This window comes from Chiloscyllium plagiosum, unplaced genomic scaffold (assembly GCF_037043375.1).
Source record: "Chiloscyllium plagiosum isolate Xiang-an unplaced genomic scaffold, Cpla_swu_hap1 HiC_scaffold_37, whole genome shotgun sequence".
NCBI classification, from domain to species: domain Eukaryota; kingdom Metazoa; phylum Chordata; class Chondrichthyes; order Orectolobiformes; family Hemiscylliidae; genus Chiloscyllium; species Chiloscyllium plagiosum.
Window position 1 is genome coordinate 21,699,695 of NW_028270175.1, and position 26,125 is coordinate 21,725,819.

At 44.2% G+C, this 26,125-nt stretch overlaps 1 protein-coding gene across 2 annotated transcripts in view; it reads left to right on the forward strand.

Moving 5' to 3' along the window:
- LOC122540341 (tumor necrosis factor receptor superfamily member 25) overlaps window positions 1–25,893 on the forward strand; it is a 48,626-nt gene extending 22,733 nt beyond the window's left edge. Inside the window, exons 2-10 of one of the 2 annotated variants that reach the window (XM_043675914.2) lie at window positions 3,668–3,896; window positions 11,251–11,379; window positions 11,669–11,821; window positions 15,504–15,585; window positions 16,306–16,379; window positions 16,734–16,862; window positions 20,082–20,125; window positions 21,407–21,527; window positions 21,683–25,893. In XM_043675914.2, the coding sequence (XP_043531849.2) occupies window positions 3,668–3,896; window positions 11,251–11,379; window positions 11,669–11,821; window positions 15,504–15,585; window positions 16,306–16,379; window positions 16,734–16,862; window positions 20,082–20,125; window positions 21,407–21,527; window positions 21,683–21,972 (1,251 nt within the window). In that variant the 3' untranslated portion in view covers window positions 21,973–25,893. The remainder of the gene's footprint in view (window positions 1–3,667; window positions 3,897–11,250; window positions 11,380–11,668; window positions 11,822–15,503; window positions 15,586–16,305; window positions 16,380–16,733; window positions 16,863–20,081; window positions 20,126–21,406; window positions 21,528–21,682) is intronic. The other variant, XM_087980449.1, reaches the window with a different exon arrangement.
- The last annotated feature ends 232 nt before the right edge of the window (window positions 25,894–26,125 follow it).

The window sequence follows — 26,125 nt, forward strand, 5'->3', positions numbered from 1 at the left end:
GTGTCCAAGGATGTGCAGGCTAGGTGGATTAGCCATGGAAATTCAAGGGGTTACAGGGATAGGGTAGGGGTGTAGGTCTGGGTAGGATGCTCTTCAGAAGGTCGGTGTAGACTTGATGGGCTGAATAGCCTGCTTCCACACTATAGGGATTCCATGATTCTATGTATTTTATTTGCCTTCCCTATTATCCACTCATAGTGATTGGTACCGTGGCCAGGTGGATCTTATTGACTATGAGATCCTTGCTTGGGGCTGTTAACCTGGGCCAATCAGGGTGCCCTGGCTGACAGATATAAACAGGGGGGTATGGAGGAAGGAGGGCAGGTCTGAAGACCTCCTCGTGGGTCTGCTCCTGGGCCTGGCCAAACTGGCCATCAACAGGTCGAGGCAGCGGGCCGTGGAGGGGGTCGTTAGGGCCGACTGCCTGCCCCTCTTCCGCGGTTACATTAGAGCCCGGGTGTCCTTGGAGAAGGACCATGCGGTGTCGACCAACACCCTGGAGTTGTTCAGGGAGAGGTGGGTGCCGCAGGGAGTGGAGTGCATCATTTCTCCCTCCAACTCTATTTTGATTTAGTCCCTACCCTCCCCCCTCACTATTTTGATCACACAGCACTGCCCTTTGATGTGAAGGGCAGTGTTTGTCACTGGCCACTCGGGTGTTTTCCTATCTTCCTGGTGGTGGAAATTGAATAAAGATTCGTGCACTTTGTGTCTTTCACTGTGTCTCACACCTGCACACACACACCATAAAAAAAAGAGAAAAAATAAATAAATCAACAGGGGGGTCTGTGGACTGGGTTGGAGCTGGCTGGACAGAGCCCACATACTGTGCATTTGGTAAAGGTTAAAGTAACATGATACTGGACTCTGTGCAGTTATTTCACCACTGAACTTGGATTCTAGTTTTTTGTGATTCAGGGATGAAGACACAGAAATCCCTCGATTCTGTAGTTTTCTGCAGTCTTTCTTCAGTTAAAAAATATTCAACTGCTCTATTCTTCCTGCCAAATTGTATAACCTCATATTTCCCCACATTGTATTCTATCTCCAAGTTTTCGCCCACTCACTAAACCTATCTATATTCCTTTGCAGACTCTTTGTATTTTCCTTACCATTTGCCTTCTCGCCAATTTTTGTGTCAGCCCCAAACTGAACTATAGAATATTTACTTTCCTCATTCAAGTCATTAATATATGTTGTCAATGCCTGTGACCCCAGCACTGATCCTTGTGGCACACCACTAGTTACAGGTTGCCATCCTTAAAATGCTCCCTTTAGCCCAACTCTGTCTTCTATTAGTTAACTAATATCCAACACCATGGACTCCAAGAACCCAGTGTGTGATACCTTATCAAGAGCCTTCTGAAAATTCTAGATATATTATGTCCACTGTTTCCCCTTTAGCTATCCTGCTTGTTACGTCCTCAGAGTTCTCATAAACTTGTCAGACATGATTTCCCCTTCATAAAACCATACTGACTCTGCTTGATCATTTCATGCATTTCTAAATGTTCTGCTGTCACCTCCTTAATAATAGACCTAAAATTTTCTCAATAACAGACATTAAGTTGCGAGGGAGACAGATGCTGTAGTATGTTTGTCAAGCGGTCCATATCTTGATGTATATCAGCTACAAGAGATAGTGCAGATGCTGAATATCAGCCGGAAAGTGTGGGGCGTTGCTGTAAATTAGCCATAGTGTACAAGACGTTGCAGTGTGTTAGCCCGGGCTTACAGTATTGATTGTACAGTGATAGTGGCATTACCTCTGGGCCCGAGGTCCAGATTCAAATTCTGCCCGCCCCAGAGGTGTTTTACAACATGTCTGAACAGGACAGCAGGTCAGACAGCATCTGAGGAGCAGCAGAATTGACATTTCGGGCCTAAGCCCTTCATTAGGAGTGTGGGGGGAGCAGGGAAGGGGGCTGAAAGATGAATAGGACAATGGGGGTAGGGGTGGGTGGAAGATAGCTGGGAAGGCAATGGGTAGATGCAGGTGGCACTGATGGTGATAGATCGGAGTGGAGGATGGAGTGGGTAGGTGGGAAGGAAGATGGTCATGGAGGACAGTTCAAGACGGTGGTGCTGAGTTGAAGGGTTGGATTTGGGATGAGGTGGGGGGAATGGGAGATGAGGAAACTGGTGAAATCAAGTGGTTGAAAGGTCTCAAGGCAGAAGATGAGGTGCTCTTCCTCCAGGCATTGGGTGGCTTGGATTTGATGATGAAGGAGGCCCAGGACTTGCATATCCTTGGCGGAGTGGGAGGGGGAGTTGAAGTGGTAGGCCACAGGGTGGTTGGGTTGTTTGGTGCGTGTGTCCCAGAGATGTTCTCTGAAACATTCTGCAAGTTGGCATCCTGTCTCCCCAATGTCGAGGAGACCACATTGAGAGCAACAGACACAGTGGATGAGGTGTTTGGATGTGCAGGAAAATCTCTGCTAGATGTGGAAGGATCCTATGGGGCCTTGCCCCCCACCATCCCTTACTCCTAATTCCTCTGCCTCTGCCATATCTACTTCCTGGAGGAGCAATTCCAGAACATTTCAGAGAATATCTCTGGGACACACGCACCAAACAATCCCCAACACCCTATGGCCAACCACTTCGACTCCCCCTCCTAGTCCACCAAGGATATGCAAGTCCTGGGCCTCCTCCGCCACCAAATCCAAGCCACCCGATGCCTGGTGGAAGAACGCTTCATTTTCCACCTTGCGACCTGCCAACCACATGGAATCAACATCGATTTCACCAATTTCCTCATTCTCACCTCCCCATATCCAACTCAGTACCATCCTCTTGTATCTCTGGTGGTGGAGTCTGCCAGGAGGTGGTGGAGGGTGACCACGTGGGAAGGGATATTGCGGTCCTTGAAATAGGAGGCCATCTGGGATGTTTGAAGTGGAATTGCTCCTCCAGGAAGCAGGTATGGCAGAGGCAGAGGAATTAGGAGTAAGGGATGGTGGGGGGCAAGGCCCCAAAGGATCCTTCCACATCTGGCAGAGATTTTCCTACAAACCAAACACCTCATCTACTGTGTCCATTGCTCTCAATGTGGTCTCCTCCTGGGCCTCCTTCATCATCAAATCCAAGCCACCCAATGCCTGGAGGAAGAACGCCTCATCTTCCGCCTTGAGACCTTCCAACCACTCGATTTCACCAGTTTCCTCATCTCCCATTCCCCCCACCTCATCCCAGATCCAACCCTTCAACTCGGCACCACCATCTTGAACTGTCCTACCTCTCCATCTTCCTTCCCACCTGTCCGCTCCACCCTCCACTCCAACATATCACCATCACCCCCAAGTTTATCTACCTATCACCAGCCCAGCTACCTTCCACTCACCCTCACTCTCCTATTTGTCTCTCAGACCCCTTGGGGGTCCCCAACATTCCTGATGAAGGGCTTATGACCAAAACGTCGATTCTCCTGCTCCTCAGATGCTGCCTGACCGGCTGCGCTTTTCCAGCACCACACTCTCGACTCTGATCTCCAGTATCTGCAGTCCTCACTTTCTCCTCATTCCCAGTCAGGAACCTAAAGATTATGTGCGGATGTTGGTGCATATTAGCTGGGATGACAGAGGCTGCTGTCTGTGAGCTGGAAATATTCCCTGTTTTTTTGTGATCAGGAAAAGTTACAGACTAACTTGAGTTTTCCACTTCCCAGCTTTGTGTCACAGTATCTGCCGCTGGAAGCTTCAATCATTGGACAGCAGGTGTCTCCTGGGACCAATCGCAAACAGGAGAGAACATGACGAAACGTTTTAGGGAAGGCAGGCAGCTGGAACTTTGGAATAACAGAGAGCAGAGACGAAGGAAGCGAAGCACCGAGACTTGTCCAAAACACCTGTATCAGGATACAAAAACATCATTTTGCTGCAAAAAGTGCCCTGCAGGTTGGTTTTCCAAAATATGGTGCCCAGAATCATTCACAGCACTCCAGATCCCTGTACACATCCATCCGCCATGACAAAGGCCTCCAAGCCCTCTGTTTCTTCCTCGCACACCGACTCAACCAGTACACTTCCACTGACACCCTCCTTCAATTAGCTGAACTGCTCCTCACCCTCAACAATTTATCCTTTGAACCCTCCTGGGTAGCCAAGGGCACCCGCATAGTACCCAGCTGTGCCTGCCTCTTCATCGGGTATGTGGAACAGTCCATCTTTCGCAGTTACACTGGCACCATTCCCCACCTTTTCCTCTGCCACATTGATGACTGTATCGGCACCACCTTGTGCTCCCACGAGGAGGTTGAACAGTTCATCAACTTCACTAATACTTCAACCCTGACCTCAAGTTCACCTGGACCATCTCAGACACCTCCCTCCCCTTCCTAGACCTCTTCATCTCCATTTCCGGCAACCAACTCAACACAGACATCTACTGCAAACCCACTGACTGTCACAGCTATCTATACTACACCTTCTCCCACATTGCTTCCAGTAAACATGTTAATCCCTTATTCCCAATTCCTCCACCTCCACCACATATGCTCTCAGGAAGACCAATTCTACTATAGAACATCTCAGATGGCCTCCTTCTTCAAAGACTGCAATTTCCCCTCCCATGTGGTCGATGATGTCCTCCAATACAGCTCCTCCACTTACATCATCTCTGCCCTTGCACCCCACCCCTCTGATCAGAACAAGGACAGAACTCCTGTAATCCTCACCTTCCACCCCACCAACCTCTGGATACATCGCAATATCCTCCACCATTTCTACCACCTACAAACAGACCCCACCACCAGAGATATATTTCCGTCACCACCCCTATCTGCGTTCTACAGAGACCATTCCCTCTGTGACTCCCTCATTAGATCCACATCCCTACACCAAACAGCCCCCCAAGCCAAGCACCTTTTCCTACAACTGCAAGAGGTGCAAAGTCTGCACCCACATCTCCCCCTTAACTCAATCCTAGGCCCTAAAGGATCCTTCCACATCCAACAGAGATTTATCTGTACTTCCACATCATCTGCTGTGTCTGTTGCTCTCGATGTGGTCTCCTCTACATTGGGGAGATAGGGCGCCAACTGGTGGAACGTTTCAAAGAACATCTCTGGGGGACACACACCAAACAACCCCACTGCCCTGTGGCCAAACGCTTTAACTCCCCCTCCCACTTCACCAAGGATATGAAGGTCCTAGGCCTCCTCCACAGCCAAATTCTAGCCACCCAACGCCTGGAGGAGGAACACCTCATCTTCTGCCTTTGGACACTCCAACCACACGGCATCAACATTGATTTCACCTGTTTCTTTATCTTCCCTCCCTCCACCTCATCCCAGGTTCAACCCTCCAACTCGGCACTGCCCTCTTGAACTGTCCTACCTGTCTATCTTTCTTCCTACCTATCCACTCCACCTTCCTCTCCAACCTGTCACCTTCACCCCCACCTTGATCTACCTATTGCACCCCCAGCTAATTCCCCCCAGCCCCACCCCATTCCCATTTATCTCTCAGTTCCCTTGGGGCCCCCTCCTCATTCCTGATGAAGAGCTTATGCTCAAAACGTCGATTCTCCTGCTCCTCGGATGCTGCCTGACCAGCTGTGCTTTTCCAGCACCACGCTCTTCGACTCTGATCTCCAGCATCTGCAGTCCTCACAGTCTCCTAGTTGACAAACATTCCAGATAAGGCTTATAAGAGTTTTCATAACCAATTCATTCAATGGTTACAACACAGAAAGTGGTAATTTGACCCAATGTGTTTGGGTTGACCTTCTGAAGAAACAATTCACCTAAGAATTTGATGGGCTGAATGGACTGCTTCCACACTGTACAGATTCTATGATTCTAATTACTCCCCTGCCTTTTTCCTGTAGTACTTCACATTTTCTCTCCTACTAAAATAGTTATCCAATTTCCTTTTGAAGGTCTCAATTGAATCTCCATCCATCGCACTTTCAGGCAATTCAGATCCTATTTGCTGTGTGAAAGTGTTTTCTCATGACACCATTGCTTCTTTTGCTAATTACCTTAAATCTATGTCCTCACATTCTTAACCCTTCCATGAATAAAAATAATTTCTCCCAGCCTCCTCTGCTCAGACCCATCTTCATTTTGGATACTTGTACCAACACTCCTCTCAACCTTCTCTGATTGAAAAAAGAATACTCCAATCCTCTCCATTCTATCCTTGTAACTGATGTTCCTCATCCCTAGGATTGTTTCAATTGTTTTTTTCTGCACCCTCTCTAATGCTTCACATGATTCCTAAAGCATAGTGCCCAGAACTGGGGAAGGTATTCCAGCTGAGAGAGTGGGGCATGTGATGGGATGTGGTACTGTCACTGGATTCAGTAATCCAGAGATCCAGGCTGATGTTCTGCCAATGTGAGTTTGAATCCCACCATTACAAATGGTGAAATGTGACCCCAATTTTTTTTAACAAGTTTGGAATTATAAACTAGCCTAATGGTGACCATACAACCACTATCAATTATTGTAAAACCCCATCTGGTTCATCTAGGGATGGACTAGATCCTTACCTGGTCTCGCCTACATGTGACTCCAGAGCCATGTAGCCAACTCTTAACTACCCTCTGAAATGGCCTAGCAAGCCACTGTATTCAAGGGCAATTAGGGATGGATAATAAATGCTGGCCTTGACAGCGATGGCCTCGTCCCATGAATGCATAGGAAAAGAAAAAGAGAGTTTATAAAGTGTTTTAGCACAACCTCTGACAGTTGGCTAGCTCAGTTGGCTGGATTACTGGTTTGTAATGTCAAGTAACAACAACAGTGTGGGTTCAATTCTCATACCAGCTAAGGTTACTATGAGGACCTTCCTTCACTAACTCTCCTCTCACCCAAGGCATGGTGAGCTCCAGGTTAAGCCACTACCAATTGTCTCCCTCTAATGAGAGAGTACCTTGCAGGATTTGGAGACGCCGGTGTTGGACTGGGGTGTACAAAGTTAAAAATCACACAACACCAGTTATAGTCCGACAGGTTTAATTGGAAGCACTAGCTTTCAAAGCGCTGCTCCTTCATCAGGTGGTTGTGGAGAATAAGATTGTAAGACACAGAACTTATAGCAAAAGTTTACAGTGTGATGTAACTGAAATTATATGTTGAAAAAGACCTGGATTGTTTGTTGAGTCTGTCATTTTTTAGAGTGACCATGTTGGTTTCAGTTTTGAAAGATGAAATTCTAAAATGGTCATTCTAAAAGATGGGAGACTTAACAAACAATTTCAGTTACATCACGCTGTAAACTTTTGCTATAAATTTTGTGTCTTACAATCTTATTCTCCACAACCACCTGATGAAGGACCAGCGCTTTGAAAGCTAGTGCTTCCAAATTAACCTGTTGGACTACCTTACAAGTTTATAGCAAGTTTACCTTTCAAAAAATATCTTTACTTTATATGATTATTGAAAAAGCCCAGGATGCTTTATGCTTTATTAATCATGTACTCAACCTGTCCTGTCACTTTCAATTATTTGGTACGTGTACACCCAGCTCTCTATTCCTGCACTCCCCTTTAGATTTGTACCCTTAGTTTTATTCTGTTTCTTTGCATTTTTCCTTCCAAAATGAATTTCTTCACAATTCTCTGCATTAAATTTAATCTGCCAGTTGTCTGCCCATTCCACCAACCAATGTCCTTTTGAAACTCGACACAAATTGTACTCATGGTTCACAATGCTTCCAGGTTTTCTAATAGCACAATTTTGAAATGTTGCCCTATACCCCAAAGTCATAGGGTTACAGAGCTGTACAATATGGATACAGACCCTTTGGTCCAACTCATCCATGCTAAGCAAGTTTCCCAAACTAAACTCTTGTCACTTGCATGTCATCTATATCCCTCTAAACCTTTCCAATTCATATCACTGTCCAAGTGTCTTTTAAATGTTGTAACTAAACCTGCAACTACCACTTCCTCTGGCAGTTCATTCCAATTACAACCACCTGAACGGTGTATGTTACTGTTCAGGTCCCTTTTAAATCTTCCTTCTTTCATCTTTAAATTATGTCCTCTGGTCTTGAACTCCTCAACCAAGGGAAACAATCTTTGCTATTCATCTTCTCTATGCCCCTCATGATTTCATAAACCTCTATAAGGTCCCCCCTCAACTTCCTATGCTCAGTGAAAGAAGTCCCATTCTATCCAGACTCTCCTTATAACTCAAACAGTCCAGTCCTGGGAACATCCTGGTAAATCTTTTCTGAACCATTTCCAATTTAATATTATCATTTCTCTACCAGAAACTGTACAGAGTGCCCCCAAAGTGGCCTCATCAATGTCTTGTACAACCTCAACATGATGTCCCAACTCCAATATTCAGTAGTTTGAGCAATAAAGACAAGCATGTTAAACGCCTTCTTAACTATTCTGTCTACCTGTTACACAGCTTTCAAAGAACTATGTGCCCCTAGATACCCATTTGACAACACTACCCGGGGCCCTACCATTCACTGTACAGGTCCTGCCTTGGTTTGTTTCACCAAAATGCAATAAGTCACATTTATTCAAATTAAATTCCATCTATCACTCCAGCTCTTGATATATGTCTGAAAGAGCAGGGATCCTAAAACCATCCCTATGGAACTCCACTATAAACTGTCTGCCTCTCTGATAAACAACTGATCACCATGGCTCTTTGTTTCCCGGTATTCAACCAGTTTCATGTCCATTTTGCCACTATCCCTTTTATTCCATGAACACTAACTTTGTTCCCAAATCTGTTGAGCGTTTGTTTTAAAATCCTTTTTGTAAGTCTATGTAAATCATTACCCTCAACAATCCTGCCTACTACTTGATCAAAAAATGGAGGTAAGTTAATTTAACTTGTATTGCCCTGAACCAGTCTTTGCTGGCTTCCCTAAATGAACCTGCATTTGTTTGGTCACATGACTATTTATTTTGTCTTAAATGATACAAAGTTAAACTGACATGCCTATAGTTTAACTTTATACCTTCCTTCTTGATCAAGGATGTAACAATTACAATTCCAAATGTCCTCTGGAAACAGCCTGAGTCTAAGAAAGATTGGGAAATTATGGCCAGTTCCTCCATAAATTCCACCCTCAACCCCTTCTGTATCTTAAGGCATCTCATTCAGACCTAGTGCTCATCAACTTAAAGTATACATAGTTATCTAATATCCTCTTGTTCTCAATATTAAACCCTTGAAATACCTAAACTATTTTCTCTTTTACCATGACCTGGGTGGCAGCACCTTCCTTGTCAAAGACACACATGGATATCTCAGCTATGCTCCCAGCACCATGTGTAACCCCCTTTATTGTCCCTGCAATGGCTTCAGTCTATCTCTTACCATTCTTTTACTAGTTAAACACTTAGAGATGACTTTTGCTGCCCTATTATGTTAATTACCAGTTTCTTCTCATATTCTTTCTTTGCTTCAAACAGACTTCTCAGCAGGTCCTGCACCTTCAAAGATTTTTGTATGCACACCCCCAGATCTCTTTTCTCTTGCACCGCATTTAAAATTTGGTATATATTGACCTTCCAATCAATTGCAAAATGAATCATTTAACATTTTAGTGAGCTAAAATTTATTTGCCATGCATCTTCCCATTTCACCGATTTCTGACCTCCGGAGGTTTGCTGCTATTCTCCACACTGTTTATTACATTTACATTTGGATCACACTTTGAAGTTATGAACCGTGTACCCAAATCAAAGGCATCACTACATATCAAAAAGAGGAGTTGTCCTAACACCATCATCTGAGTAATGTCACAGTGCACTTTCCACAGTCAAAATCCAAATTTTCACCACTTCCCTCTTGCACTTTAATTTTACAAGCAGGTATTTTATTTGATGCATTACTCATGCCTTTTGAAAGTTCATGATAATAACATCATGAAATATCTTCATTAACCCTGCTACTGCTTCATCACAGATTCAATCAAGTTAGTCAAAGATGAATTGCATTTAACAACTTCAAGCTGTCTTCAGTTTATTTGTGTTTTATGTTTATGTTTATTTACTTCATTTTTCCAAGAATCAATTAATTTTATCCCAGAATAATGTCTCTAAACATTTTGCCATCATTGATCCTAAGGCAATGGTTTTAAACCAGTGTGCCACACCACACTGTTGTTCTGGGAGATTTGTCCAAGGGTTCCATTAAATTTTGTACAAAGGAAATTAAAATCAATGTAAAACAAACATTGTTTCATCTTAAACAATACTCTATCCAACCAAAATTACAACTCTAAAACTCGTGAAAATTAAGCATCAAATTAAAAGCATGTCATCGCTCTTTGATTCTAAAATGTGAACATTCTAAATGTATACGGCCAAACAGCAAAACTGAGATGATGGTTAAAAGGTGGAGTGCTGTGGAATTGTTTGTCATGTTGAAGTGTGCCATGTTACTGAAATGTTAGGGAAACACTGCTCTAAGGTGACTGGGCTGTAGTTACTAGGTTTATCCCTCCGCTATTTTTTGAAATGGCAGAAAACATTGTCATTCCTCCCATTCTTTCACAATATGCCCCTGCCACTCAGCTAAGGAGGATTGTAGTCAAAAAGTGGGGCACTGCAAAAGCACATCAGGTCAGGCAGCATCCGAGGAGAAAGAGAGTTGATGTTCCACCCAGGGACACATTCTAACAGTGTACCTAGCTTCCCAGTTGCAGGCCAGTTTCAGATATAAGCCCTTCATCAGGAATATCTGATGAAAGGGTTATGCCCGAAACAGCGAGTCTCCTGCTCCTTGGGTGCTGCCTGACTTGCTGTGCTTTTCCAGTACCACACTTTTCAACTCTGACTCCCCAGCATCTGCAGTCCTCACTTTCTCCTAAAGAGAATTGTAACATTGTGACCAGATCCTTTGCAATCTCCACTTTGCTTTCACTCTGAATTGGGTAACTTTTATACTTTGATTGCTGCTAAGTTTTTTAATACCACTTCTTTCCCTATTTTCACTCTATATACTTTTTGTTCTAACTTCTCCTTCACAGTGACATTCACAGCATTGTAACCTTTAGTGAAGAAAGCCACAAAATATCCATTTATCAGTTTAGGTGTGTGCTCTGCCTCCACATCCAGATCCCCTCAATACCAATCATAGGGCCATTCCCTGTATCCCTATTAACCTGTGTGTCCCTTCCACATCATTATACACGCAGATGAATAATTTTATATTCACCTGGGCATGCGGAACAGTGCAGGAATTAGACCAGTGTGCCATCTGAGAAGTGCTAATGATTGGTCAATGTTGAGAACAGCCATTCACCGTATTGAGTTTGATATTTTCAGGTTTCTATGTAACCAGGTCATGTGAAAACAATGGTGAGATGCCAATTTGCCAGAGGTGCCCAAAGGATACTTATCTCGCTTTTGAGAATTACAACAGCAAGTGTCAGAGCTGTACCCTATGTGATAAAGGTAAGTGGATTCCACCTTCTCCAACTGGTTCCTTAACAAACCACTTCCTGCGGCTCACAGGGTGAAAGCTCCCCACACAATGTTTGTACTGGGAATGTCTCAAGTGTCAGCGTAATGTTACACTTTGCAAATATTGAAGTTCAAACCTTTCTGTATCCATTTGTTTATGTCTATATATTTTGCTGATTTTCCACACCTGTCACATTTACTGTGTCTCTCTCCTCTCCTGATCTTTTCCATGAATTGGAATTGGATCCGATGGTTGACTGATGTGTTTCTTTCCCTCTAGAGTTCCAAATTGTTCTTCATAACTGCACCACTGTTAGTAACACAGTGTGTGGCTGCCAACCCCACCAATACAAGCAATGTCACCATGTCAACTGTCTGAGCTTCTACTGTCAGAATTGTTCCAAATGCAGCAACAGGCTCATCACTAAAAACTGTGAGTACTGATCATCGTAATGAGAGGCGGCTAATTTTTGAAGGGATGTGGACAAGACAGTTTAAGGTGCATCTTATGTTGGTCATTCAAAGCTAACAAGAAGGTGTTATTATGAAGTGGGGTTCATCAGGGAGGTCAGGCTGTTTGGGAGAAGGGATCAATACTGGGAGATGATGGGATCACTACAGGGAGGAGATGGGATCAGTACAGGGGGGAGATGGGATCAGAACGGGAGGAGATGGGATCAGTACAGGGGGGAGATGGGATCAGTACAGGGGGGAGATGGTATCAGAACGGGAGGAGATGGGATCAGTACAGGGGGGAGATGGGATCAGTACAGGGAGGAGATGGGATCAGTACAGGGGGGAGATGGGATCAGTACAAGGAGGAGATGGGATCAGTACAGGGGGGAGATGGGATCAGTAGAGGGAGGAGATGGGATCAGAACGGGGGGAGATGGGATCAGTACAGGGAGGAGATGGGATCACTACAGGGAGGAGATGGGATCAGAACGGGGGGAGATGGGATCAGTACAGGGAGGAGATGGGATCACTACAGGGAGGAGATGGGATCAGAACGGGGGGAGATGGGATCAGTACAGGGAGGAGATGGGATCACTACAGGGAGGAGATGGGATCAGTACAGGGGGGAGATGGGATCAGTACAGGGAGGAGATGGGATCAGTACAGGGAGGAGATGGGATCAGTACAGGTGGGAGATGGGATCAGTACAGGGAGGAGATGGGATCAGTACAGGGGGGAGATGGGATCAGAACGGGGGGAGATGGGATCAGAACAGGGGGGAGATGGGATCAGTACAGGGAGGAGATGGGATCAGTACAGGGGGGAGATGGGATCAGTACAGGGGGGAGATGGGATCAGTACAGGGAGGAGATAGGATCAGTACAGGGAGGAGATGGGATCAGAACAGGGGGGAGATGGGATCAGTACAGGGAGGAGATGGGATCAGAACGGGGGGAGATGGGATCAGTACAGGGAGGAGATGGGATCAGTACAAGGGGGAGATGGGATCAGTTCAGGGAGGAGATGGGATCAGTACAAGGGGGAGATGGGATCAGTGCAGGGAGGAAATGGGATCAGTACAGGGAGGATTGGGATCAGAACAGGGGGGAGATGGGATCAGTACAAGGGGGAGATGGGATCAGTGCAGGGAGGAAATGGGATCAGAACAGGGAGGATTGGGATCAGAACAGGGATTATGGGCTTTTTTGTGGAGAGTTCGCTTGGTGAAGAGGTGGGTCAAGTGATTTAGGGAGTGCTTTCAGGAAAGTAAGGAGTGGGTAAATATTTATGTGTGGGGGAGAAATGGGTTTGTAGGGGAGAGAATCAGGGGTGGGGGGAGGTGAGGATATGGGGGGAGAATTGGGTGTGGGGTGTAGACTGACGGGCAGGTGGTAGAATTGGGGAGTGATTGCGGGGTGATTCAGGGGAGTGTGGTGAGAGGGAGAATGAAGGTAGTGGTTGCTGGGGGGAATATTGGTGGGTGGTAGGGGAGAGAATTAGGGCAGATGCCCTGATAAATGTGATGTGCTGCATTTTGGGAAAGCAAATCTTAGCAGGACTTATACACTTGGGCAGCACAGTGGCTCAGTGGTTAGCTCTGCTGCCTCACAGTGCCAAGGACTCAGGTTTGATTCCCACCTCGGGCGACTGTCTGTGTGGAGTTTGCACATTCTCCCTGTGTCTGTGTGGATTTCTTCTGGGTGCTCTGGTTCCCTCCCACAATCCAAATGCTGTGCAGATTAGGTGAATTGGCTATGCTAAATTGCCCATAGTGTGAGTGATAGGTAAATGGAGGGGAATGGGTCTGGGTGTTATTCTTCGGAGGGTTGGTGTGGATTTGTTGGGCCAAAGGGCCTGTTTCCATACTGTAGGGAATCTAATCAAAATGCCTTGACCCTAAATTCTAGATATTGACAATAGCGCCAGTGAAAATTGTTGTTCTTGTTAACTGTATTAAAACCGGTCATAATGCTTGTGCCCTCTATCACATCTCTTTAGTTTTCTCAGTCCAGTTTCTCTGGTCATAGAGTCATAGAGAGATACGCCATGGAAACAGACCCTTCGCTCCAACTCGTCCATGGTGACCAGATTCCTCAACCCAATCTAGTCCCACCTGCCAGCACCCAGCCCATATCCCTCCAAACCCTTGCTATTCATACACTCATCCAGATGCCTTTTAAATGTTGCAATTGTACCAGCCTCCACCACTTCCTCTGGCAACTCATACCATATACGTACCACCCTCTGTATGAAAAAGTTGCCCCTTAGGTCTCTTTTATATCTTTCCCCTCTCACCCTAAACCTATGCCCTCTAGTTCTGGACTCCCTCACCCCAGGGAAGAGACTTTGTCTATTTATCCTATCCATGCCCCTCATGATTTTATAAACCTGTATAAGGTCACCCCTCAGCCTCCAACGCTCCAGGGAAAACAGGCCCAGCTTATTCAGCTTCTCCTTATATCTCAAATCCTTTAATCCTGGCAACATCCTTGTAAATCTTTTCTGGACCCTTACAAGTTTCACAACATCTTTCTGATAGGAAGGAGACCAGAACTGCACACAATATTCCAACAGTGGCCTAACCAATGTCCTGTACAGCCACAACATGATCTCCCAACTCCAGTACTCAATACTCTGACCAATAAAAGAAAGCATACCAAACGCCTTCTTCACTATTCTAACTACCCGTGACTCCACTTTCAGGGAGCTATGAACCTGCACTCCAAGGTCTCTTTGTTCAGCAACACTCCCTAGGACCTTATTATTAAGTGTGTATGTCCTGCTAAGATTTGCTTTCCCAAAATGCAGCACCTCACATTTATCTAAATTGAACTCCATCTGCCACTACTCAGCCATTGGCCCATCTAATCAAGATCCCGTTGTAATCTGAGGTAACCTTCTTTGCTGTCCACTACACCGCCAATGTTTCCATGAATCTGTTACCCTCTCCAGGAGACTCTGGCTTCAGTAACGAGTTGGACTCTAATTGGTGCCTGGGAGAGAATAAAGTGGGAAAACAGATAACTTAAGGCAGCTGAACCATTGGAAAATGGAATAGTTGGAAAATGGAGTCAAACTGAGGAAGAACAGAGAGATCAATCATCTCATGCTCTGTCCCCCAACTGAGTCTTTCATTTCTCTGGGCAAGTGTATTTAATATAGATGCCCACAGCTGACACCTGGTCCTTTGGGTAGATTTGGGTTAACTTATTCTTCTTGTAATATTAGTCTCTGGGGCTCACTAGTATTAAGTGCTGAAGTTTTAAGAAGAGACACATACTTGAGTAACAACAAGTAGTTCATCATGTTATAGTAAGATAGCAGAATATATTGGCTTTTTATTAGACTATTAACTACATTAACACCAAGTCAAAGACATTGTTATCTCCAAAGAGATAGTTACTAGGTCTGTTCTACATGGCAATAGATTGTAGAACGGACTAATAACAATATATATTTGACTAGCTCCTTCTCAAGGCAGTCATTTATATTTCTGTGGTTGGAGCAATATTAAAGCTGTGAGTTAACCCTTTTCAAGCCAATGGCCATGTACAACATGCATTGTGGTCAGAGGCTCATCAACCTATCATAGTGCTTCAGCTGAATGGTTTACTGAACAATAACTCTGAGTTGACTCCCAGTTCCATGTGTCACTTCAGGTTCGAATAATTCCGATACTCACTGTGGAGATTGTCTACCAGGATTTTACAAGCATGGCAACCAGTGCAAAGCCCATACAGAGTGAGTCAGCTTATACTTATTCCATTTGTTTACATTAGTCACCTGCATCCTAAAGCAGAGTCAGAACAAGATGCTGAGACCATATGTGACTACAGGTGGACTGGCTGACACTGATGTTTCACCTTTGGAATTCAGGTTCTAATCCGGCCAGGACATTGGGATTTTTGTTTCCAGTTGCTGCTGGAGGAGAGGGTGCAGCAGGAAGTGAAAATCTTGGTCCAAAAGTGATGTCATTGTAATAGAGAAAAGGGAGGCTAACTCTGTATCTAACCCATGCTTAACTTGTCCTGGGACAACACAGAGGAAGGCTAACTCTGTATCTAACCCATGCTTAACTTGTCCGGGGACAACACAGAGGAAGGCTAACTCTGTATCTAACCCATGCTTGTCCTGGGGCAACACAGAGGAAGGCTAACTCTGTATCTAACTCTTGCTTTCATTTGAGGAGCACAGAACCTGTTATTATTTTTGCACCACCTAGTTTTCAGAGGAAGCAGAATAATTGTTTTTTTCTGTAGAATTAAGGAATTGCTTTAATTTCTAGGATCCTCTCCCTGGCCAGGTGGTGTGCGAGGAAGGGAACACTGTAAACCCTGAATTCCAGGAACTGTGATGCCTGCAACCATTGTTCACCCTGCTGCTTCTTCGAGTGATTGTTACTATTTAACTGAAACTTTTTTTGTGACTATTGCTGACTTCTGTGTCTAATATTTATTTTAGGGTGCCATGTAAGAATGACTCCTCCAGCAACTATTCAAGCTGTACAACTCCAGAAGCACCTTTGGAACACACAGGTATCTCTTTCAAGTCCTCAGAACTGCAGTTAGTTACTGACTGTAGAACCTGTGCTCCCAAGGGCCATTGTTACTGACTGTAGCTCTGTGTTGTCCTGAGTGATTGATACTGACTGTAGTCCCATGTCCTGCTTTGTTTGGTTGTAACTGACTATAGACTGTATCTTGACAAGGAGATTTATTACTGATATAATTTCTGTGTTGCCAAGGGTAATTATTCCTGAGTGTAGTGCATGTGTTGCTATGATCATTGTGGGTTACCATAAATGATTGTAACTAACTGTGTCAATGAGGGGGTTTGTTACTGACTGTGGTCTCTATGCCAATTGTTATTGATTGTTCTGTTGTCTCCAGGATCGAGCCTTTTTCTGATTTTGGCGATTGTGGGCTGTCTCTTCATTCTGTTTGCGATGCTTCAGTTTTTGCACCCGAAATTTCGAAGTGAGAGGTGTCCTGACACACCAGAGATTCCAACTATCACAGGTAATCCATGGATTCTCAGTTAGCAAAGTGTCAAACTGCTCTGGGCTTAATGTCCACTCCTGCAGCCCAGGCTTTCCCTAATGCAACAGCAAACTTGCTGCCTCTTACCTCCCCAAGCCATGGGCAGGCCTGGGTTTGTACACCCACCCTCTGCCCCATGCAGGTCCCAGTATAGTACTATGTGGAACTCACGTTCTGACATTACTACAGTAAACAATGGAGTTATCAGGATGCAGGAGGAGCTATAAGTAGATTTTAAAGAGGTACTAGAAAGGATGACAGTCCTTAACTTGGTAAATCACCCAATCTGGATGGAATGCATGTTAGGTCACAAAGGAAATTAAGAACAGGAGAAGGCCATTCAGCCCCTCAGTCGAGAATATGGTGCTGGAAAAGCACGGCAGGTCAGGCAACCCTTCATTTCCTGATGAACGGGCTTATGTCTGAAACATCAATTCTCCTGGTCCTTGGATGCTGCCTGACCTGTTGTACTTTTCCAGCATCACACTCTTGACTCTGATCTCCAGCATCTACGGTCCTCACTTCCTCTTCCATTCAGCCCCTCAGTTTGTTCCACCATTCAGTGAGATCATGGCTGATCTGTGGCCAAACTTCATATACCTGCCTTTAGCCGATATCCTTTAGTACCTTTGTTTAACAAAAAAATTATTGATCCCAGATTGAAAATGAAGAACTGATCCAGCATTTATTTCCACTCTTGTGGAAAAGAGTTCAAGCATCTACTACCCTCTATGTACAGAAACATTTCCAAACATCTCTCCTGAACAATCTGGCTCTAATTCTCAGACTACGCCCCTACTTCTCGAATGCCCAGCCAGTGGATATAGTTCACCTTTATCTGTTAATATTTTGAAGATTTCAATCAGATCATTCCTTAACCTTCTAAATTCAAGGTTGCTGGGAAACTAAGCGTACAAATTACAGATGTGTTGGTCATGATCTTCCAATTGTCTTTCGATAAAAGTAGTGCCAGAGGCTGAAGTATAATGATTGTTATAGCCCTGTTTCAAAAAGGAACAAACCATAACACTAGTCATTAGAACCTGGTCCATTTAACATTGTTGATGTTGGGGAAGCTTTTAAAACAATAAATTGGAATAAAACTTCCACTGGACTAATAAAGGAGAGTTGGCATGGGTTTATTAAGAGCAAATTGTGTTTGAATAATGCAATTGTTATTGATAAATTAAGAGTTTGTAGAAGAGGGCAGTGCAGTTGATGTTGTTCCGTGGATTTTCAAAAGACATCTGATAAAACCCCATGAGAGTATTTATTGAGACAAAGGGCAGGACATGTACACAAAATAAGCTGAGAGACTGAAAATACAGAGTTCAGGTCAATGGCTGTTTATCAGGTTGGAGGGAAGTACGTAGAAAGGTTCAACACAAAGACAGTTGTCATTTCTTTGCAATGTATTTTAATGATTTTAATTTGGGGATATAGGATGCAATTTCAAAACTTGGAGTTATCATGATTCTTGCAAATGTAGTGAATAGAGAGGAAGATAATAATTGACTTCAAGAGGTCATAATTGCTAGAATTGTCAGACATTTGACAAATTAAAGTCAATGCAGAAGTAACCATGCAATAACATGGTGCCTTTTGCTTGGCATAAGGAGACAATACCTGCTAAGTGGTAAAACCTCAATGGGGTGTAGGAAGAGAGCAAGGTAGAGGTGTTTATATGTTTAAAGGTGCTCTAACAAGCTAACAAACCCTTAGTAAAACATGGTGGCTTCCATGTAGGCTTATGCAAGGAGCAGCAGCCTCCTATAATGCAGCTCCCTGGTGGCAATGGCTGATGTCCTCCCCACACCCCTCCCACTGGTAATGACACCATATGTCCTCAACAACCTTTTGGTGGAAGGTTACCTGACTGGAATTGGCACTCACTGATCCTGCTTGTGCTCCCACTAGTCCTGGCCGGTTGAGTACCAGTAATGGCCACCCCTTTAGTGGCGCAACTGAGCTACCAACCTTCCTATTGGCTGGGAGCTCCTCAGGGTGCATGACCATCCGTTAAAAGGTAACAGCCTGTCAGCAATCAGTTAGTTCCCTGTAAAATAGCACTGGGCCCCAAAGATGGTTGAGGTGGAGATCCTCCCAGTTTTCTGGCCCAATATTGGGTTTCTACCATGTGAATAAAATTCACCTCTCCCTATCTCAGAGAATACCATTTTGATCAGCTGATGAAACTTCCTGACATTCTTTATATTTTAGAATGTTTTAATTGAATTCACATTGCATCATCTGCCATGGTGGATTCAAACCCACATTTCGAGAACATTAGGCTGAGGTTCAGCTTTACTAGTTCAGTGACATTACCACCAGACTATCACATCCCATTAAATCCAGACAGCTGCCTTCTCAGAGCCACTTTCCTTTAGGTGAGGCATTAAAATGAGGCCTTGTGCTGACCTGGATGTTAATGATCCCAGGGCACTGTTACAAGACATGGAGAGTTCTCATTGGTGTTCAGAGCCAGCCCTCTTCCAGCATCACCTAATAATGGAGTAATTGGTCATTTATTTTATTGTGGGATTTGTTGTGTGCAAAATGACTCTCATGGAATGATAATCTTTGAGTTGACTACACTTTATTTGATGTTATAGACTACTGTTTACTAATTACAGGTTGATGCATCACTATTGGCTCAGACAAAAGTCAGGAAACATTTGGTCCCGCAACTCCATTGAGTGATTCTAAGTCAGCCCTGCATCGATGCAGCAACACCCCAGTGATGCACAGCAGCAAACATAGGAAATGTCCAATAGGGCCTCAGTTGAATGTCTCGTCCAATAGGCAGCACCTCTGACAGTGCAGCACTCCCTCAGTACTGCACTGAAATGCCTGTCTTGATTTGTGTGCTCAAGTCCTGGAGTGGGACTTGAATCTGGAAACCTGTGACTGTGAGGCATGAATGCTCCCAGCTAATCCAGGCTAATATCTGATGGTGACATCTGTAAACGTTACTCCAAGGTTCAGATTTTTCAAAAGAAAACAATCACTTGTGGTGTGTGGCCATTTGATTACCAAACGTAGTGCAAATGTTAGTGGGCAGTGGGAAAAGGACACTATGTCATAGGTAACAAGCACTGGGTAACAGGCAATAGATAACAGATAGCTGGCGATGAGAGTGAGAAAGCAGGGAATCAAACTGTTCACAAGGGATTCTTAGTCATGGTATTTGTGTTTCAGTTTCTGAAGAAGTCAAGACGATAAAGAACGAAGACAAGAACATTGTGAGTAATGAGTTTTGTCAGGTTGGTCACATGACTAATGTTGATGAGATGAAGAGCATTCCCTCTAGCCCAGGATCCCCAACGTAGGGCTATGGACCAGGATCACAGAATTGTTAGAATATAGAATTCCTAGAGTGTGGAAGCAGGCCCTTCAGCCCAACAAATCCACACCGACCCTCGAAGAGTATCCCACCCAGACCCATTCCCCTATCCTACTACTCGACATTTACTCCTTACTAATGCACCTAATGTACACACCCCTGAATATTATGCTCCAGAAGGAGGCCATCAACCCATCATGTCTGTACTAGTTCTCTAAGTATGTTAATTTAGTAAAATCTCATGTGGCATTGTGAGCTAAAATATTGGGGTAGCAAGATCTGAGACAGTAATTGTTACAAACTTACAACAGCCGGGCCCCTCTCTGTTGGGCCCCAGTTCCCACTGAGATGGTCACAACAATTTTGCCCCCCCCCCCCCCCCCCTCAAAATGGGTTCACACAGGGGGAGAATATTTGGGAAGCAGTGCTCCAGCCCCTCGGCTCTTCCAACTTCCTCACATTACATTCAGTGGCTGAGTAATACCACACCAAGTCTGCCAGTTAGATCTGATGCACACATGGGAGAGACTATAAGATAAGTGTGACCATGCAGTTGAGACTGACATAGCACAATGACTAACCCTCCTTCCACACACAGACAGGACAAATTGGTCCATTTAGTAAATACCCTCCAAAATATCCACCTTGTCCTTCGCTGTCTGTTGGACTTGTCTCCTCACAGTCTGTCCCTGTCCAACAGGGTATAGAATCATAGAGATGTATAGCATGGAAACAGACCTTTGGTCCAACTCATCCATGCCTACCAGAAATCCTAAATTAATCTAGTGTCATTTGCCAGCACTTGGCACATATCCCTCTTCCTGCTAATATACCCATCCAGATGCCTTTTAAATGTTGTAATTGTACCAGCCTCCACCACTTCCTCCGGCTGCTCGTTCCATACATGCACCATCCTCTGTGTGAAAAAGTTGCCCCTTAGGTCCCTTTTAAATCTTTCCCCTCTCATCCTAAACCTATGCCTTCTCGTTATGGGCTCCCCCAACCTTGGGGAAAAGACCCTGTCTATTTATTCTACCATGCCCCTCACGATTTTATAAACCTCTATCAGGTCACTCCTCTCAGCCATGACAGAAACACATTGTAATTGCTGAGCAGGTCACTGGCCTTTGGGCTCTGGTTCAGCTCTCACTCATTTCTTGTTTCCTTCTCCATCCTGCAGGCCTTTCAGATTCCGGATGGGAAATCTGACATCATTGTCGATGTCATGACCCAACCACTGGCAAACTGCAACATCTACGGGACCAGTCCTCAGACAACACTGGTTCAACCTGAGACACAAGGTGAGGGCTTCTCTACAAGATGCTGTACCTGCATTTGATGGCAGCTTGTACTGTGCCTTGAACCCATGCTGTTCCAGCATTTGGGAATAGTGGCGAGAGATAGGCGGTGTGGTACTGGAGGTGGGTAGTGTTTGACTGACTCTCTCTTATCCCAGCAGCTCTGACCCTAGATGGAAAGACTTTGTACGAGATCATCAATGTGGTGCCAGTGCGGAGGTGGAAAGAGTTGATGCGGTTATTAGAGCTGAGGGACTGTGATATCGAGCGGATCGAGATGGATGTTGCTCAGTCCCGTGACCAGCAATACGAAATGCTGCGACAATGGAGCCAGCAACAGATGGCCTCAATGGAGTCGGTGTACCAGGCCTTAGAGAGCATGAACCTCTCCGGGGTGGTGGAAGAACTTCAGACCAAACTGCTCCACAAAACTAACTCATCACGTTAAGCGTCACACAGCCAAAACTCAGGACAACAGAGGCTTGGATTTACAAATTCATCACAGCCGGTTTCTAGGTCTGTCTTGAAGCCGAGCATTATCAGAGCTGGCTAACTACTGGGGCAGTGCCTTAGCACTTTCAGCATTGTCATCTGATTTTACAAGATCCAAGGAACCCCCAAAGTCCCCTTGGATCTCTGGGCAGGCAGGCACTGAGTTCAAGCAGCCTCTGTTACTGACCTCTGTCAGCTTCTTCCATAGAGAGACGTCCAACTACAGCACAGGCCTTGAGAATCGAGCAGTATTGGGAGGCTGTTCCCTATGGGGCTGGGGGACAGATCCGTTTTGGAGGCCTATTTATCAACTTTCTACTTTTGACCCTGTCCTTGAAGCTGGAATGTCATGTGGACAGGTCATTGGGTGACAGCGAAAATGATGGGGTGAGGGTCAGGGTGTTGTGAGACAAGAAAGTGAACAATTTGATGTACAACGTATCAGAATTATTTTGTACATAAGTCTGTGTTATTAAATATGTTTATAATCATGAAGCAAGTTCCAAATCCTATTAACTCCCACAGGAGCTCATTACATTAAATATTCCAGCCTCAAGTGGTCAGTGAGGAACTGGGGAACTCTGGTTATTACTTAATACAACACTTGCCCTTCACAACCTCATGATGTTGCTAAGTGCCATGCGGCCAATCAACTATTTCTTTGAATTTTTATAACGTAAGAAACCTGCCACCCAACTTACACAATTCAGAGCCTACAAATTCTGGACAATTTCTTCGAGGCAGTCCATAAATAAATATTGACAAGGATGTGACAAAACATTTCCCTGCTTTTCTGAGAAAAATACTCAGGGCAGCTTTGACCGTGACCCAGTAAGGTAGGCAGGCAGGATAACAGTCCAACATTGCATGTGCCTTGGCGCTGGATGGCCCTTATCTGCTCATTTCTGATGTCGCAATCAGCCCATAACATTCTGACTCAAGAGCTGTCATAAACTGAACCAGAGCTGCCACCTGCTTTCAATGTTCAGAATTACACATTATTGGGTGATGGTAAATATTAATGAAAAACTGATGCTGTCAGAGATATGTACTACTGGATAGGTCTCACCACAAGGAGGTATATGGTACTACGTCCCAGTCCTGCACCGAGGGTTTTTTAAAATTTATCCTTTTATTCCTTGGTGCCCTGCCACACGATGTGAGTGTTTGAGGCAATGGTGCAACAATGGAGCACAAATTCCTCCTTGTACTTTGTGCCCTCTTGTGGTAAGATCTTTTTACAATAATATAGAAGACTTTTTACAATATATGTTAATGTTAATGATATAGAAGATGGTATTAGTAATAACATTAGCAAATTTGCTGATGATACTAAGCTGGGGGCAGGGTGAAATATGATGAGGATGTTAGGAGATTACAGGGTGACCTGGACAAGTTAGGTGAGTGGTCAGATGCATGGCAGATGCAGTTTAATGTGGATAAATGTATGGTTATCCACTTTGGTGGCAAGAACAGGAAGGCAGATTACTACCTAAATGGAATCAATTTAGGTAAAGGGGCAGTACAAAGAGATCTGGGTGTTCTTGTACACCAGTCAATGAAGGTACAGCAGGTAGTGAAGAAGGCTAATAGCATGCTGGCCTTTATGACAAGAGGGATTGAGTATAGAAGCAAAGAGATTCTTCTGCAGCTGTACAGGGCCCTGCTGAGACCACACCTGGAGTACTGTGTGCAGTTCTGATCTCCAAATTTGAGGAAAGACATTCTGGCTATTGAGGGAGTGCAGCGTAGGTTCACGAGGTCAATTCCTGGAATGTCGGGATTACCTTACACTGAAAGACTGGAGCTACTGGGCTTGTATACCCTTGAGTTTAGAAGACTGAGAGGGGATCTGATTGAGACATATAAGATTATTAAAGGATTGGACACTCTGGAGGCAGGAAACATGTTTCCGCTGATGGGTGAGTGCCGAACCAGAGGACACAGCTTAAAAATACGGGGTAGACCATTTAGGACAGAGATGAGGAGAAACTTCTTCACCCAGAGAGTGGAATACTCTGCCCCAGGGGGCAGTGGAGGCCCAGTCTCTGGATTAATTTAAGAAAGAGTTGGATAGAGCTCTCAAGGATTGTGGAATCAAGGGTTATGGAGATAAGGCAGGAACAGGATACTGATTAAGGATGATCAGCCATGATCATATTGAATGGTGGTGCAGGCTCGAAGGGTAGAATGGCCTACTCCTGCACCTATTGTCTAAGATTGTGAATATACCAGTCACTTGACCACAGATATTTCAAAGGTAAGCAAACTGAGAACGATTAAGTCAAGGACAGGAACAAGGCCATTCAGCCCATCATGGTAAGGAAAGAGGCCATTCAGCCCATCATATTATGGCAATTTTGAAAGAGCTTTCCAATTTAGTTCAATACTCTCAAGTTATTTCCAGTAGAACATAGAACAATACAGCGCAAACAGGCCTTTCAGCCTTCGATGTTGCGCCAACCTGTGAGCTATTCTCAGCTCGTCCCCCTACACTATCCCATCATCATCCAAGATGGTAATGTGGTACATGAATCCTTTTCAAATGCATGTGCAAAGTTGCTGTACAATGTGATTCCATTACACTTGTAGGTTGACAGTTGTTATGGTCTGGAACATGTTCTTTAATTTCCCACCACAGCCTCCCCTCAGCCTTTTTAAAAGTAGTAACTGTTAAATAAAAGCTGTTTACTGTCTGCAATGTGATCATGTTTTTGGTGGGATTGATTGAGGGAGAAATATTGATCAGGAAAACATGGAGAACTCACCTGCTTTTTAAATAGTGTCATGACATCTTGCACATTTTTTGAACAGGCAGCTAGTTTCAGTTTATTGCCTGACCTGGAACAGTAACTTCAAAACTCTCAATGGTGCTAGGGTGAGAGTTAAGCATCTTCAATGCCTCAAATCCACACGATTTAGATGTATTTGTTCATTGCAGACATGAATTCAGGCATCGACTGCCAAGTATAGCTGTATTACCACAAGCATTATCTGAAATTATTGTTCAGACCTTTATTATTTTTCTCAATTTTGGTTGGAAATGCTGTGATGTTTAGACTGTGAACAGCAGCTTGTTTTAAAAATAAGAACAAACTGTTATTTGTTACAGGACTTGATCTGAATTGCAGCTTGATTATTGTTCAAAGAATGCGTAGGTATTTCGGGGTTCGGGAGATACATTATACTTATAGACGTTTTGATATTAAAAGGGATCATTGCAAGGGGGCTAGTGCTGACCAGACTAACAAAGAGAATGCTGGGAAAAGGAAAAACAAAGAGAAACTGAAGGTTGAACTGGTTTAAACTGTGTTTTTAGTCAAATGGGATGTGGCTATGAAAACTGTTGAAAGGCATTTTGGTTGTTCTCCAGTCATCTTTAGGTTATCAATTTATTGGCAGTTCAGAGAATGGAAGTCCAGTTATAAGAAACAAGTGAATATTCTTCAAAATCTGCTATTTGCATTGACCAGTGTCCCCAAAAATCAAGCAGATATAATCCCATGTGCCTGTGATACTATTTATCTTTGAAACTGCTCAAAGGAACTGGCCAGTTACATCTTTTAATTTATCCCTTAACTGTGTCCCTCTCTCTGCCTGACTAAGTGTTCAAAGAAGATTAGATTTAAAGCATAGATATTAATTAGATTAACCATTTAATTCATTGTTTAATGTTGCTCTGCTATTTACAGTGTTAATGATAAATTGTTAGTTTTGTTTAAAGTATAAATTTGGAGTGTGATATTTGTTACTTGTAAAGTCTGTTAAGGAACCATTGGGGCAATTTTGAGGGTGATTGAATGTTTTAATTTTACTGTTGCAAATACAGGGATAGGGAGACTGACTTTCTTTGGCATGTTGTCCCTGTGTCACTACTTTCTTTCAGGTGCATCCTGGAATGCAAAGTTAGCTCTGGTCTTCTCTTCACTACACACTTCGTCTGAAATCTTGCTGCTTGCATCCTCCACACCAAGATATGCAAGTGGTTCATGCCGTTAAGAATGAGACCATCTATTCCGCTGCCTATTCTGCATTCCTCATTTCTCCAAGCCTCCTCACTCTCCCTAATCCCTGAATTTCTACATCTTATCCATGGCAAAAAAATCACC